This window comes from Stigmatopora argus, chromosome 9 (genome assembly GCF_051989625.1).
Source record: "Stigmatopora argus isolate UIUO_Sarg chromosome 9, RoL_Sarg_1.0, whole genome shotgun sequence".
Lineage (NCBI taxonomy): Eukaryota > Metazoa > Chordata > Actinopteri > Syngnathiformes > Syngnathidae > Stigmatopora > Stigmatopora argus.
In genome coordinates this window covers 11,430,354-11,446,903 of record NC_135395.1, presented here as the reverse complement: position 1 = coordinate 11,446,903, position 16,550 = coordinate 11,430,354, and the positions used below count along the sequence as shown (strand labels likewise).

The window sequence follows — 16,550 nt, the reverse complement described above, 5'->3', positions numbered from 1 at the left end:
ATAATTAACTCATACTGGGCCGTTGCTGGCAGCCAAGTGGTTACTTGTTGTCGGCTTCAGAGTTCTGGAGTCGAGAGTCCAATCCCAAGTCCGACATCCCCAACACATGCAGGGTAGGCTGGTTGAACACTTTAAATTGCCCCTTGGAATGTTATGTTTTTTAAAAAAAAGCTGCATCCGAATTGTTGCAACACTAAGTAGTCTTTTTGTGGCCTTCTTCAGCACAGGAATTCAGAGCAGCTGTCTGCAGAATGGCCAGAAGTCTCACCAAAAGACGTCCACGTCCGTCAAGAAGCGTAAAGACGTTGATACCATGCAGCCTGCTGGAGACCGTAGGTATGTGCTAAATGAGTGTGTGTGTAAATGGACTTGATGTGTCTACTTTTGGCTTCTGTGTTCCATCATCTAAAGATATTTTCTGCCACTGGCAGTAATTGATGAGGGTAAAGTGTAACCATGGCAACTGTACTGCTGCTCAATAATAGAAGCCCAGCTTGCGTGAATGACTTGCAGTCTTTCCTTTTGCCTGTTGCACCAGCAGAGGGCATCAACTACTCGTGCCTTCCTCTTTACTCATTGGAAACAAACCTTCATCTTTGCTGCACTCTCATCTCATTTACTCTCATTGTTATCATCATAAGCATGTCAGAGTACATTGTGTAGCAAGCAACACAAAAACAGGCTGTGGAATAAAATAATCTCTTGTCTGTCTGCGATTTTCACTTCCTCCTGACTTAGTTAGCAGTGCCGGTAATACTTTGGTATAAACTTGTTCACTAATGGCTTTTCTATGTAGGTCTGTGAGCGGCAAGAAGCTGTGCTCCAGCTGCGGGCAGCCATTGGGCAAGGGGGCCGCCATGATCATAGAGACACTCAGCCTCTATTTTCACATTGACTGTTTTAAGGTCAGTCAAACGTGGGAGCGAGCGACAGCGAAATCCCATGTGAGGAACGGGCTGAACTGTATTATTTGGTCTCTTGTCATCAGTGCGGTGTGTGCGAGGGCCAATTAGGAGACACGTCCACCGGCACCGACGTGCGGATCCGGAGCGGCCTCCTTAACTGCCACCAGTGCTACATTCACTCCCGCTGTAAGTCGACTATGTTCATACGTATATACTACCCTCGTCACTTTTCTTCTTTCCTCATTTGATCTCTGCTGATTTTTCTTTGAAGCGGCTGGACAACCCACGACTTTGTGACACCTCCAGTCAAGTGGAACCCTGTCGCCTGCCAAGCCCCCGCCCAATCCCCCAGTCATAATGTGAGGCCAAGCAAAGATTTATTTCATCAACTGACCGCAGTGTTATTATTTTTTGACTGGTGAGTGTCAACACTGAAAAACAATCACTGGCATGAAGCACAATCAATTTGAACTGCTATTCAGTTCCATACATGTAAAACAAACGCAGTTTATTCCCAGTAATTTTTGGACTATAAGCCGCACCCACCAATTTTTACAAGAAAATAGTATATATTCATATATAGCCGCACCGTACACTTTTTGTGATGACATAAAAAAAAATCTAAATTGAATTATTTTTTTATGAACTCTTTCAGTGCCATTGACGATATATTTGCAATCATGTGGCTCTCAAAACGACTAAATCAAAACTCTTAAAAGGATTTCAATCCAATGTCCAATCTGTTTGAACTGGGAGGTTGGCAGAGAATGAAACTTCTCCACAAATAGCATCCAATTTGGTAAAAAATACAATTCTTCCTTGGCCAAGATGCACCTTACCAACAATTGATTTATCACAAGTAGACGTCCAATCCATTTGAACTGGAAGTCTTCTCATTTCAGATGAATCGGCCGTCTAGCCAATGAATTAACAAGGAAAATGATACCAAACCTCTGAGTATCGTTACTTATGCGTTCCAATATGATTAATTATCTTATACATATTAAAGACACACAGCTCATCAACATATAAACCGCAATGCAATGTAATCCGCAGGGTTCAAAGCGGATGAAAAAGTACTTATAGTCCAAAAATTACGCTACTTTAATTGGATTTTGAAAGCAACTGACCACTATTTTTCACCAAAAGATGTACATTGCCGAAATTGAGACGCGAGATACGCAAACGAACCCTCGCAACGTGCAATAAGGGACCTCCACCAAGGAAAGCATTATTTTGAATGAGCACTCAATCGTCCACTTGAGTATCGACGATCAAAATGGTTATTCCAAACCATCCGCAAAGTTTCCACTGACACAAACGCTTTGAATGTAATTCACTTGGGCAATAACTAACTCGCTACTTTCACGTGCCTTAGGAACAAAAAAAGATGACCACGCGGGAAAGAAACATTTAAAAGGGGGGGAGGTGGATCTTTTGTGAAATTTCATTTGAAGGAGAAAAGTGGCCAAAGCCTACTAGTAATTGTACTGCAAACTCCTTGGTTGCAAGTCGCCCACTTTTCCGCCTCAGTGATTTTGCAGTGATTGAATGCACTTGTCGTCCCATTTGAAAATTGACCTTTCGCTTTAACCGCGCCGCTCGGAATCATCCAGTTTTGTATATTTTTGTTCTTAACTCCTTAAAGTGAGTGCGCAATGCTTGAATGGAAGTTTTCTTTTCTGTTCTTGATAAACCTATGCAGGCTTCCGCGTATAGTCGTTTGAATAGCCCAAAAATTGAGCTGCCATTTTCTCCCATCGACGTCCAATCCATTTCAACTTGGAGGTCTGGCAGTCATCTTTCACGGCCGTTGACGTTGATAGACCTCCAATCCATTTTGAAGTGGGAGAGGGATGGCAAATGAACCTTGCATTCATTCATTTAATGCCGCACTTCCACTTTAAATGGTTTAGACGTCCACTAGTGATAAATTGGTGGAAGGGTGCATCTTAGCCAGAGGAAGATTTTATTTTTATTTTCTTACCAAATGAATTGGGCGTTTATTGCTGTCAATGCTGGGCAATGAGTTTTACCCTTTTTTTGCTTCATTTGCGTTTGAAGAGCTGCTCAATGTGCTGCAGATGTTTTACAAATAATGCAAATGAAATGCACGTTTAAGCCTAAAACCAAAAGTAAAAAAAAAAGAAAAAAAGGGTTTTCAAAAATTAAAGCAATAGCCAATGTGCTTGCCGAGCTTTTTCCTCTTGTCAATATTTTCCCGCTTCTCCCTCTTGTACTGTGGAGGCTTTTTGTGTATTTATTGTAGTAGTCACCTAAACTATCACCACATTTAGATGTATTCTTTCTTTCACTGTGTCAATGCAAAGATGTGTTTATAAATAAAATCATCCAAAGTCGGCATCAGTTTGTGTTTTTTTTCCACTTTCATCAGCCTGATCACATCATACGAGATCGGAATCAGGTGGAAAAAAAGGTTTTTAAGATTCTTTTAAGGGCTAAAAAGCAACAAAATAATGTCAAAAAATATGTAATAGATGTGTGTTCTGTACTACAACTGCAACAACAAACAAACAAAAAAGGCCTTTTGTTTTTTGCGGTAATTATTATTTTTTTGTATCATCAACAACCATCTCAATACCTTGGAAAACTATGTGCACACGTAGAAATATTCCCTTCTTAAATATAAGTATCCAGTACCTAACATAACATAAATAACCTTCCAGACAATAACACTCACAACAAAGTGGGAGATTTAAAAAAAAGAACATGCAAATTAAATAAATACAACATTTGCATACATTCCCTTTTTAACAAAAATAAACTCTCCGACATAAAATGAAGACTACGCGCCTACAATTCAACTATCAGGAGACAAGAATACGTTTGAACACTTTACAATTGGAGCCACAAACACACTGAAGTAGAAAGACTCACAAAACATAAATTCATGTCCATGTAGGAAGGGAAGGGGGGCTTTGCTGTAGTTGTGCCTTTTTTATTATTATTATTAGAGAGGGCCATTGGTGTATTAAAAAGAAAAAATATCCAACCTTGGACCGATAAATAAAAGCTACGTGTGATAACTTCATTCCCTTAAGAAAACATTTTAACCCATTGGCTGTCATTGATGGCGATAGACGTCCAATCCATTTGAAGTGGGAAAGTTAACAGTGAATGAAATGGATTGAATTCTACTATAGTGATCAACTAATGGGTGGAAAGGTGGATCTTTTGGACGCGTATGGCCTTCAACGGCAGCCAATGGCCATCCGCCACGCTCGCTCGCTCGGAAGTGTAAAGGAACGCTCTCGGTAAGTACAGCAAAGGCCACACAAAAGGAGGACAAAACAAGCAGGTTTGAAATGTCCATCAGTCTGTGACAGTCATTAGAACATGCCGCTTTTGACTAAGGCGGCCTTGGCTCCGTTCTGTCTTTGCAAGGACGACAAGACGCTGGCGAAGGGCCCGCCGAGCGAGTCCGGGATGGAGGTGATGGTCCCCGGAGCGGGGGCCCAGCCTTGACCCGCCGATGTGACCCCTACCGCCGTCACACCCATGCCGGATGACACGACGCCCTTGCCGGCCTCCACCTGTCCGCCGTTGCCGCCGTTCATTTGCACGCCGGTGGGGCTGGGGCCCCCGCAGTTGGAGGTGGGCACCGGGTTGGGGCCCCCCGTGCTGTCCGGGTCGGTGGATTTGGCGTCTTTGCTGTCGTCGTCTCGCGGGTCCGATTTTTTGCCGGAACTGGATTTGGCGGCGGCGGCGGCAGCCGCTGCCGCACGCTCCTGCTTGCGGAATTTGGCCCGCCGGTTTTGGAACCAAACCTGGAGATGAAGCCGATAAATAGTTTTAATTTTAAATGTCCTAAATAATTATAATAATACAGTAATCCCAGGTAGGCCTTTTTGAGATATTGTTAACCTGAATATGTTCATATCAGAAATTAAATGCATTAGATTTTATTTTATACGAAAGTCAGTGATATTATTGGAACCGTTAATAATTGAACTTTTAAAGGGCACGTAATTATACTTACATTAAAAATATTGTCCATTAGTATTGCATTAATTTTTTGAATTGTATTTCTATAAATTTCACATACTTTTCATTAAATATATTAATTAAGTAAATGTTTGTAAAAACTGAATAAAAATAATACACTGTTTTTACAACCTAATAATACTATATGAACATTTCTTTTTATAGCCTGCCATTGACGGTGCTACACGCCCATTTTCACTGGGAAGACAGCAATCTCTACCAGTCACCAGCATTAATGTAAGTATAATTTTATTGTTAAAAAAGGACACTTACATCAATGGTGGTGATACTTTTTTTAAAGCGAAAATTAAAGGCTAGTTCTAAATATATACTGTGCAGGAAAGTAGCACTCGGTCACTATTCATCTTTGCACCAATGTAACTCCACTTCAAATATTTACATTAATCCTACAGAAAGAAAAAAACACATTTTACTTGAATGACTACATTTGTGAAAAGAATCCAAATGTTTTTGGGGAATTATAAAATGTACAAATATGCATTAATTTTATCGAATCGAACTAATATGATTTAACTACAATGACCATATGTTACTTGAAATGAATCAAATATTTTGATAGAATGAAAAAAAGCAGAACTAGAAAATAGAAGCCTTCAAATTGAGCCACTTAATATTTAAAAAAAAATGCATTGCCATTTTCCTCCCCATTTACACTATAAAAAATGTTTCAAACATTTTTCTAAATCAGCTGAAAATCGGACTTTGGAAATGCAACTTTGAAATGAAGTGACTTATTTGATTGACAAATTGCCTATGTTGAAAATGACGATGTTTATCCCACCGTACCTGCACTCTGGCTTCGGTCAGATCGATCTTGAGGGCCAACTCCTCCCGAGTGTAAATGTCCGGATAGTGAGTCTCGGCAAAGACCCTCTCCAGCTCCTTAAGTTGCGCGCTGGTGAAGGTGGTCCTTATGCGCCTCTGCTTGCGCTTCTCGTTGAGACCCCCGTGATCCGTGAACAGCTTGTATGGAACTGCGGGGGGAGGAAGCAACAACAAAAAAATCATGCACCAACGGGAGTGCTTCAACTTTTAGACGGAAATAGGCGTCCAATCTGGTGAAGGGATTTTTTTAAGATAAAATGACTAACCATACCACAGCGTGCGTTTTGAATAGCTTCACGCATAGTGGAGAAATGTAGGGGAGGGGTATAAATAAAAAATAAAAAAATAAAAAAACTTAAGCATTCAACAAGTGAGTTTTCCATGTAAAAGTATTTTATTGCGTGTCAAAACGGGCGTAAATCGTCTCAAGTTGTCATAAGCGCTCGCCTCACGCGCTGACTCCTAATTTAGTCTCCAATAATGAGTTTTGCTCTTTGCTTATCTAATTATTCGTCTCATCGCAAAGTAAACACATTAGGGCGGCTTATAGGATAATTCTGTTGGAGGCTTTCGGGTGTGACACGCGCCCGTAACCGAATTAGGCTCGCAACACGAAAGCACGAGCCCACTCGCCCGCCCCCCCAAAAAATTCCTTCATTTGTGTGTAAGCAAATGTCCCGACGTGCTTACCTGCCGCGTAGGGGCTGCTCTGGTGGTCCCTCAGCGAGCCCAGGCTGCAGGAACCGGGCGCCAGCGACGGGCATCCGCCGGTGGCCCCGAAGGTGGTCCGGATGGGGTTGTACTGGAAGCCCCCCGCCTGGCTGCACGAGCTGAAGTCCGCGTAGGCCGACGCCAGGCTGGTCGTGTCCATGCCGGCCATGCACGACTCGTAGGCGGACGAGTTGAGGTAAGAGTACTCCATTTTATACATTTGGGAAAGGGGGGAACCCGTGGGAGAAAAGAATTGAGCGAAATCCTCGAAAACGGGGGGCTTCTGCTTCGGCTGTGGCTGGGATGGTGGTCCTGATGCTGGTGCTGATGCTGCTGATGCTGCTGATGGGGATTGTTACTATTTTGGGGGGAGGGCTGTGCGCTTGATGTTGACTGCTCGGCGGCCGCTCCAAAAGTGGCCCCCTTTATAGCAGCCCAGTCGCGTTTTGTCAAAAGCCCCCTAAGAGCCGCCTCGCCGGAGGTCTCCAGAGCATATAGAGCTCATCATCAGCGCGGACAAAAGCTGGTGCACTGCCTCCTTCCGTCCTCCTTTTCCTACTACGAGCTCTGCTGCTGCCTCCCTGCTTTACATGACAATAAGTCATCAGTCTATCTATCGTCCGAGCTGCAGCATCATTGATCCAACCCATCCGACACGAGAAGTAAGCCCCCCACCCCCACGCCCCTACGTGGCTGCACCTCTAATTGCAATGCAATAGCAATAGCGCCATTACAGGCGCAGGAAAGGAGCCGAGGAGTGGCCCCTTTTTTTTGGGTGGGGGGGCATCTAATTCAATCTCCCCACTTGCCTATAAGGCGATGATTCGCCCTCATGCGATTTAGCTATATAAGAGCCTTTAAGGGCAAGCGTTCGTTTTGGATCGCTTACAAATTTTACATTTTCAAATTAGAATAGTGGTTGGTAACATTAGAAATGACTCTGAATTTATTCCAACTTGATTGCTGCCAACCCTCCAAGTCAAAAGGGATGGGATGTCTATCGTCGTCAATAGCAAACCAATAAGAAAATATTGTGTGGTGCGCTGAAAGAAATTCTGAATTTGCGGTACGTCACTAAAATACTGTGGTGTAAACTCTATAGTGTGTAATTGAAGTTATGCATTTGAATGTGTGCGATGACTATTAACATTCAATTGCTGTTCAATGAGATTGGACGTCTATTGCTGCCTAACTTTTGCTAATTTTACTATGAATCAGCATAAAAATCCACTCAGCATATATACAAGTGTAATTTACACAAACATCCTAACAACTAAAACCCCTTGGAATATCCCATCTTTATAAATTAGTGAAATTCAAGTGAACAAACACTTATTGTCATAAATAAATAGCGTTAATACCATGTATTTGGTTCAACTGCTACAGAAAATGAAGTCAAAATATGAATAATTAAAATAAAAAACATGTTTTCTCAGTTGTGTTAAATTAACTTACAGTGTTTGTATAAACATCATCTGTAAATAATATTTTAAGCAGTGCAGAAAAGGATTGAATGAATAAATTATTATTTTTTTTGTGGGATTTATTAGTCTCCCATAATCTCAATGCATTCGAATAAGTATCTTTTTTTCAAGTGAGTTCATAGAACCGACATGATTATAAACAATCCACCTTTCCTTGTTAAACGTCATTCAATTGACTTCCTAATTGTCTTTATTGCTTCCTCTAATGCTTTCATGTCTTTAAAAAAATGTAAACAAGAGGCCAAACCCATTCAAACAAGCAAATTTCAAGTCTAGCAGATTCTCCTCCACAAAATCTGAAAATATGCTGACAGCCCTCCTATTAAAAACCATATTTTGTTCAAATTTCCCAGTCAAAAATACCCCATGTCTTTTGCAACAAAAAGCATTTGTTACGTCTCCTCCCCCTGCAGTGAGTTTTGTGTCATTTTGCTTAGTTTGCCCAACAAATTATGTAAATGGCGTGCAGGTTCTTTTCTGACACGAACCAGCTCGCTACATTTCTAGGCCAGAAGAAGGAGAATTGAGCTAATTGGATTACGGAGGGGGAAAAGGTCCGAACGGCGCCCACCGTCCTCCCTCCACGCGTCTGGCGGCCACACAAAGGCAGCAAAAGTAATCGAATAAGGCTCAAAAGGAAGCACAAGTCCAAACGCAATTAAAAGCTGGCCCTTCTCGCCGTCCAAACCCTGTATTCCCCACCTTCTTTTTATTTCTTCTTTCTCACCAACTCCATTTTCTTTGTTCTTTTCTTTGCTTTTTCTCTTTTACCATGTTTACACCTGCTGCAAGTCACAGGTCATAATACGAGGCACATCTGCCTCTACCAAACCAGCGATATCTACGATGCACATGCATAACACACACACATTTATGTAGAAATTATAGAAAAAATGAAGATAATAAACAATATATAGATATTAAATTATCCATGAATTTCAGTTGGGATAGTCCAAATAAGATGATTGAACAAAAATATAAAGATAATTTGAATGTACACTAATTTGAACCAATACTTCAAATTAAAAGTGCAAATGTTAAACAAGTAATGCCATTTCATTTGAAATTATGAAAAGGCCATAAAAGGATTTTAAAATGAAAACAACAACATTTATTACAAAATATTTTAAGGACTTGCATGATGTGAGTATTTAGATATTTACACGTACGGTAAAAAAATGTATATTTTACCAAATTAAACCATTATACACAGTATTCATACATTATTATTACAAATAATTATAAAACAAGCATATAAATAAAACAATGGCATTCAATTAAATTCAAGACCCATTAATGTGCGAATTATGATGGTTTTTATGATGGCGAAGACGTCCATTTTGACTGGAAGGACCCATTCGCCCCTGCATATAAATTAATATATGCATACTAAAACATAAGTGTTTTCAATGGTCAAAAATAGTCACCAGCCCACACAGAGAAAAAGTCTTAAATAGCAATTTTGAGCATCTGTGCACTGTAGTAAACACTGAAAGAGTTAAAATAATTTTCACAAAATAAAAGATTAAAAAAACATCAAGTGACCCAAAAAACTCAAGTGTGCACCAATATTGTTTGATTATTGTTGGACTGGTAACTATTGTTGCATATTGTCCCCAGTAAATCATTAAAGCCATGTAGTCTATATAGCGGCCATTAAAGTTGCACATGAAGGTCCTCCTAAAATAGGGTGACGTGGTGGGGCGGTGGTATAAAATAGATGAAGATGTTCCTCACTTCAATAAATCACAACACAAAGCTTTACGCCTCCCCTCCATTTAACCGAGGCCAGGAATGCCATTGTGGTGGGTTAAAGAGGGGCTGGGCCAGAGGGGTCCCCTTGTCACTCCTTATTGTCATCATTAATATCACCGCTGGTTCACTTTTAATATGTACGTATTCATACAACAACCTTTTAACTTGATGTCTCAATTGCCAACATGGCTAAAATCTTAAGTTTCAAAATTTGCCCACAAGAATATATATAACATGTGGCCTTTATTAATGATTATGACCAAATGTATACATTATTTAACACAACAGTATTTTTAGTTAAGGAGTACCACTATGATCAGACAAAATGCACTTTTGTATATCAAAAAATGAATGGCACACAAAGAAAAATATGGTTTACGGGAACAATTTCGCAATTGTATAATAAAAAGTGGAAATGCTACAAGAATAACGTTATCATTATGTTGGTGTTATATGTATGGAGGCAGTGCGTTTAATTGAGCAAAATTAGCTATTAAGTACTAAGTAGCGCTTGTTTTTAAATTTCATTTTAACGAAAACCATTAAGCACAACTTAAAATACCTAACATGACATTTATGCTGTAATATTTTTAGTAATATTGCAAAAATGTAACTTAATTTACTTTTTTATCATAATTTGATGTAAAGTATGACTATAGTAATATGGTAATATTTAGACTTTACTCATAGTATTATACATGGTATGACAATATTCTCATAATATTATGAATTTATTGTCCTAGTCCTACTTTTTTTTTCCATTTGTGATCCTAATACTACATTGTACTTCAGTGAGGGAAGACCTGTAAATATTTTAAGATAAATGCATGCTTTATTCTAAAGTTGCCTGAAATTGAATTTGAAAAACATCAACAAAAATCTAAGTTCTTGGTGGCCTGTTTGGGAGCCAATGACAAATGTGACTTAAAAGTAAGTGAGACGGGATGAAGAAGCGTTGCGTTTCCCAGCACGCAGATGGAACGTGACATCTGGAGAAGAAGCCAATTCAATTAGTCTGTGCGTACACACAAACACGCACGCGCGTGCCTTCAGGAAGTACGCACCAGCATGAAAACATGTCACCGATGCATTCAGACTTGCTCGTGGAAGGTTGCGCTATGCCATGAAAAGCCTTCTTGATTAAATTGGACAGACTTCCGTGGTGTACAAAACCAAGCCCCCAAAACTCTTTCAATGATGGAAACACACACAAAAATAAAAATAAATGACACCAATTTCACTGGTCTACTCAAAATTGGGTCTCAAGGCCCCATTAAGAGGAAATTGACCATTTTGCTTGGAAGAGTCATTCTCATCATTTCTAAATTTTCATAAATTAATAACTAAAAAGCACTTCAATTAAATGAAAATGGTTATCCTAAAATGATGCATAAAACAGCCTCTTGGAACCACATATGACGAAGTATTGGGCTACACACAATCACACACACAAAAAGATTAGGTATATGAGAATAATAATTTTAGCCTTATGAGAATAAGTCATGCATTTAATATTACAAGATAAAGTCATTATATATTGAGAAAAAAAATGATTGTGATGCGATATTAAAGTTGAATTACTCCATGCCTTTACTGAACGTTGTGAGAATAAAGTCATAATGTTATTTTGCGTAATATCACAAGATTAAAATCTAACACTGAGAAAATTTGGGGTATATTTATATAATATGTATGGATTCAGTGTGGTTAATTTTGCTGGATTGACTACTACGTTCTTTACAAAGCAGTTTGCCGCCCCCATGAAAATATTGAGAGCAGTTCATGAGGCCGTCATCAGTATTTTAAAAAAGGAAATTCTTACTCTTTTGGCACATCAACATTAAATGCATATACCAGGATAATTCTAATTCCATGTCATTTTTTCAGATTTGTTTGCGGCTAATATTACGCTTAAAATAAAGTGACAACTTTCCCCCGTAACATTCCATCGCCTAATTAAACCTCCTAATGTTAATGCCTTTTTCCTTGCAATATTTCGACTTTTGTCGGGCGTTTTGTTTGAGGACAGACAATTGCATGGCGTCATCGTTTGATGACCATTGAGAGGATTCGCAAAGGCTGAGATGCGTAAAGCTCAGCATCTTTCTTCCCCACCGTCAGCCTCTTAAGTGAGCAAGCGGGCCTGGGCATTAGCATAAAAATCTCATTTCGAGGATGAGATCAGGAAGCGCAGGAGCCTCCGACGCGGCCTTGGCACGGCCGAGCGAGAGGATCAATCCCTAAATGACTCGGAGCTCCACGTGGACATTAACGCAGGCAAATGTCCATCGACCCGCCTTCCAAATCCGATTTGGACGGTGGAAGAAGAAGATGTGATCATTAAATCTCTTTGCCCCGCGCTCAGGAATTTGATTCATAAAATCGTCGGGATTAAATTCTTATCGGGAGCGCTTGTCATCGTTTTGGTCGGTCGGCCGCTTAACGCGGCTGCCCGATGGCCTTCATGAGATTTCGGCCTGTAAATAAACTCGTAATTCAATCTGGCCAGCGCCCGCGCTCACTGTGCTTCGTGGCCGTGCCGTGCGGGATGTCTCGGTTCGGACTGCGATACGTGCATCGGTCACTTTCCCGTTGATGTCGCTCGACGTCCGATCCATTTGGTCAAAATGGCTGCAATGCCTTCATTTTGTGTCTCTTCTGTGTTTTTTGGGTGGGTTACTCCTTGTTGATTTTTGGTCACTTCCTTCTGGGATCATTACCTCTTGATTTTAGGGCCTTTTTGAGTCACTTTCTGTAGATTTATTTTTTTTAGGTCACTTACTGTTAACATGTTTTCATTTTTCCTCCACTGGAAATAACAGTTTTTCCTCAAATATTGGTACAACAGCAAAACTTTTTTGTGCCATATTGTATTGTTTTTTCAAGTGCAAATTGTGTGATTCGAACAGAAAATGTGTCTTTTTTCCCCCTCTATTTTTGGGCTATATCTTTGAATATCCCATTGCTCACATTTGCATATCCTGTATGAGATAGTCCATCTGATTGTCATATTCCTTCCAAAATATTTCAGAAAGTGTTTTGAAGCATCATCAGTTTTACACCGGCAGGTCAAAGCATATTTTTACGTTCCGAGCCCCCCCTACCCCCCTCCAGCCCCGCATGAGCAATCGACGACGATTAGGCCCCATAAATCAGCTGCGTGACCCGTTATTATTGTTGAATTGAATAGCTGTTGGGGAAGTGAGGGTCAGTGTCATTAACTTGCTCCCTCCCTCCTTCCCTCTCCACGGCGCACCCCTGTCCGCGGGCCCCCTGAAGGCATGTGGCCCCTCTATACAAGGACCTGCTGGCTAATAATGCCTCAAAGCTTAATCACACATGCATTAAGCGGCAGACAGCGGCCTTTTGTGCGCGCGGACCGCCTTTACTGGAATGAGGCGATTAATGGTCATCTGAGCGGCAGGCGACAAGGCGGCGCAGAGAATGATGGAGAGCTTTTTAATGGCGCTGCGCGGGCGGGTGGGCGCGGAGGGTCTAGCCGAGAGGAAGCTCTGCCATAATTACAGTACCCCCTGTTCCTCGCCATCCATCATAAAACGTCAAGGTCGTCATTTTGCCACGATGGTACGTGTGCCCCCCGCCGCCCACGGATACGCGGACACCTGCGCATCCCCTCCCCGCCACCTTCACTTCATATTCGGTTGTGACCACTTGATTGAGCCGGCGGCCTCCACCTGCATCGACCAGGCGTCACGCTGCTCATTTGCATGCGGGTAATGAAGATAATCGTTGCTAAACAGCGAGTGGGTAGAAATTAAATAGGGTTTTGAAGCCTTATGAAATGGTGACCCTGTCAAAAAATAACTATACTAGTGTCATTTTAGGTACTCGGACGTTTGGTCGCCGGACGTTTGGTCGCCGGACGATTGGTCGCCCGGACGTTTGGTCGCCGGACGTTTGGTCGCCCGGACGTTTGGTCGCCGGACGTTTGACAACATGACAGAGAGTTTACTGTTGAAACCAGCTCTCAAAATTATATTCATGAGAGAGAGTTTAATATCTAAATATCTACTGTTGAAACCAGCTCTCAAAATTATATTCATGAGAGAGAGTTTAATATCTAAATATCTACTGTTGAAACCAGCTCTCAAAATGATATTCACCTGGGCGACCAAACGTCCGGTCACGGTCATTTTATATGAATTTGGAACTCAAACCGTGCTCCCTTACCACATCACAGTTATTCTGTACATAACGCCACCTCACAGATTTTAATATATGATTAGGACTTCTCATTTTTAGCTGTCATTTTCATTTTAATATTTCACCCTTTTTTTAACTTTACCACCTTAATGACATGTGCTCCTTTGGCTGCCCTAAAAATAGGCCCCTTTTTCTCTATTCCTCCTCTTCCTCCTGCCGTTTTATCTCGACGTGACAAATCACCGGCGTGGGCACTTTTGCGAGCGACCGTGCGCTCCCTCATCATCGCCAACTGCAAATTTGATCACGACTGAGCGAGAGGACCCCGAAGGCCTCCGCTCGCCTAATGATGAATCGTCGCATTACTTCTCATGTTTATGCATCACCGCGCCACGTGAGGATCTCTAGAGAACCTGGAAACAGTTTCCAGGCTTCGTCTCAGTGGTCAGAGGTGGTCCGGGCCCGAACGCGGACCCTCGTAATGAAAGCCCGACGGCCTCGGGGGTGATATCGAGTCCTGGGGAAAGCGCGAGCCGAGCAATAAGACTTAATGTGATCATCCGAGACGGGTAGGCGTGCTCTCAAAAACTGTCAGGTGACAGCATGATGAAGTCAGGATTGGATTTAGAGCCGGGCGTCCGAGTGGCACGTCGGATACGAAATTGATAGGCAATATGTGTTGGTGAGAACAATTACATTGCCACGGAAGAGCCAGATTGCAATGCGGGCAGCTCGAAAATGCTGCAAAAGCCTCCTTTCTCGCGTCAGATGAGAACTCGATTGGGCCGATATTTGTGCTCTGTTCATTTGGAACGATTTGTTCTATCATAGTAGAATAGACATAGAGAAATATCAGAAAAAGTTCATAAGGCTAATCATGTTTGTGTGGTTTTTTTTGCACCTACGCCATTTTTGGGGGCCCGATATCGATTATGGGAGACGACGTAGCTCGCGTTTAGTTCTTTTTCTGTACAACTAGTGCGAAGTGGCAAACATCGGCTAACCTCTCGCGGCTAAGCTAATATTGGGTGTGAAATTTTGCCTGTGAAATGACGAACCGAATCTGTGGCAAAGTGTAATATGGACAAATACCACATTTTTAGCCCAAGAATGGATATCGCATCAATATGAAATTGGAAAATTACAAAGACCCTCCAATAGGTTTGGATTTCATGCATGTTTTCCTGCATCTCAATTTTTCAATATATTCTATAATTTGTTTTAATTGATGAATAATTCCTTCATGACCAGACAGCTGAATTGGTGATTTAAAGACTACAATGACTGAAATCAAATCCATATTTAATTCATTATCTTTCAAATAAATGATGTTTCTCTTCAAATTAGAATTCAAATTTTATTTAACATTTCTAAAATACCAATTGCTTGATAATCAATGCTTAAACCTTGCAGCCCATCGCCCGCATTCGCAACAACCGTTGATAACGACAGCCCATTTTTTAAAAGTGACCTTGCCCGTGACACACGCACGCGAGTCACGTCCCACCTTAAAAACAACTTTTGCGGCCCCCCCTTTCTGAAATCCTCAACCCTTTCCATCTCGTCTCTGCTGCTGGCTGTTTAAACTCACATCCCCCCTTTAACGTCTCACTAATGTGATTAGAGGCTGGCTAATGGCTTTCCTTCTGCTCTGCCCACCCACCCGCATAGAAATACATTCACACACACACACACACACACACACACACACACTCTGGAGAGAGGCAACATCTGCAAAGTAAGAAGGAGAGAAAAGATCAGAGTGGAAGATGAGAACTTGTTTTGATACAAATGTAAGTAAGGATTTTTGGGAAGGGGGGGGTGGGTCGTCTGCTGGTCCACTCCCGCCCCCTCCCCACTGGGGAGTCAATCTATACGGGGGTGGAGCAGGCAGAGACAGGTGCATTTGTGGGCAAATCGAGTTAGCCGAGACATGCCACATCCAATTGGGGCAAATTGATGTGAGACTTTGCCGCGTCTGCGGCGGCCATCGCGGCAAAGGTCAGCGTGACGAGACGCAATGACATCAATGCGGTCCGCGCCCGAACCCGCCCATACTGAGTCGCCAACATGACGCTTGTTGGCGGAGGGCCATCCGTGTTGTTGTTGGGCTTTAATAAATGCAGTTGGGTTAGCTTGTCTGCTGTCCGTGGCAGACAATGAGTTAAAAAGTCAAATTTGCTTTTCTTCTAGCCACGAAACACCCACCCACCCATGCTTTTATCATTAACAGACCTCCCATCCTTTTGAAGTTGGACGTCTAGCATCGTCAATGACAGAAAATCGAGTTAAGCAGTGTCTCACCAAGCCAGAATAGCAATTACTTTACATTCAAGTGAGTATGCATTACATCTATATTGCAATTATTACAACAATTACATTGTATGTGATTATGCTGTATTAAAAGCAAAATGCAACACACAGCCAGGTGTCAGAATTGACATCGGTAATCAAAAATATTGTATCAGTGCAACACTAATGTAATGTTGAGCTTTTTTTTTGCATTGCAATCTGATCGTTGCTAAAAATATATATATATATATATATATATATATATATATATATATATATACATATATATATTATATGTGTGTATATATATATATATATATATATATATATATATATATATATATATATATATATATATATATTGATGTACTGTTTTGACCATAGATAG

General features: G+C 41.3%; 2 protein-coding genes across 3 annotated transcripts in view; one reads left to right on the top strand and one right to left on the bottom strand.

Moving 5' to 3' along the window:
* The window catches only part of LOC144082636 (LIM and calponin homology domains-containing protein 1-like), a 29,909-nt gene extending 26,642 nt beyond the window's left edge, over positions 1-3,267 (top strand). Inside the window, exons 25-28 of the mRNA XM_077609911.1 lie at positions 223-336; positions 797-905; positions 989-1,091; positions 1,177-3,267. Of these exons, the coding sequence (XP_077466037.1) occupies positions 223-336; positions 797-905; positions 989-1,091; positions 1,177-1,202 (352 nt within the window). The 3' untranslated portion in view covers positions 1,203-3,267. The remainder of the gene's footprint in view (positions 1-222; positions 337-796; positions 906-988; positions 1,092-1,176) is intronic.
* A 478-nt stretch (positions 3,268-3,745) lies between these two features.
* Positions 3,746-6,827, bottom strand: phox2bb (paired like homeobox 2Bb). Of its 2 annotated transcripts, none has more exons than XM_077609764.1 (3): positions 6,447-6,827; positions 5,707-5,905; positions 3,746-4,706 (listed from the first exon to the last, which is right to left on the bottom strand). In XM_077609764.1, exons 1-3 carry the CDS (start codon positions 6,685-6,687, stop codon positions 4,256-4,258), a joined length of 891 nt encoding a protein of 296 aa, XP_077465890.1. In that variant the 5' UTR covers positions 6,688-6,827; the 3' UTR covers positions 3,746-4,255. The 2 variants fall into 2 exon arrangements, with proteins under 2 accessions (XP_077465890.1, XP_077465891.1); XM_077609765.1 differs by having other exon boundaries at positions 3,746-4,693; positions 5,718-5,905.
* Positions 6,828-16,550: the final 9,723 nt, after the last annotated feature.

Bases quoted from the DNA above. Each gene is read 5' to 3' on its own strand.
- phox2bb (XM_077609764.1), bottom strand. From the start codon at position 6,687: ATGTATAAAATGGAGTACTCTTACCTCAACTCGTCCGCCTACGAGTCG. The intron at 5,906-6,446 runs GTAAGCACGTCG...CTCCCCCCGCAG, and splicing joins GAGCAGCCCCTACGCGGCAG to TTCCATACAAGCTGTTCACG. The intron at 4,707-5,706 runs TAAACATCGTCA...AACTATTTATCG, and splicing joins AGAGTGCAGGTACGGTGGGA to GCTTCATCTCCAGGTTTGGT.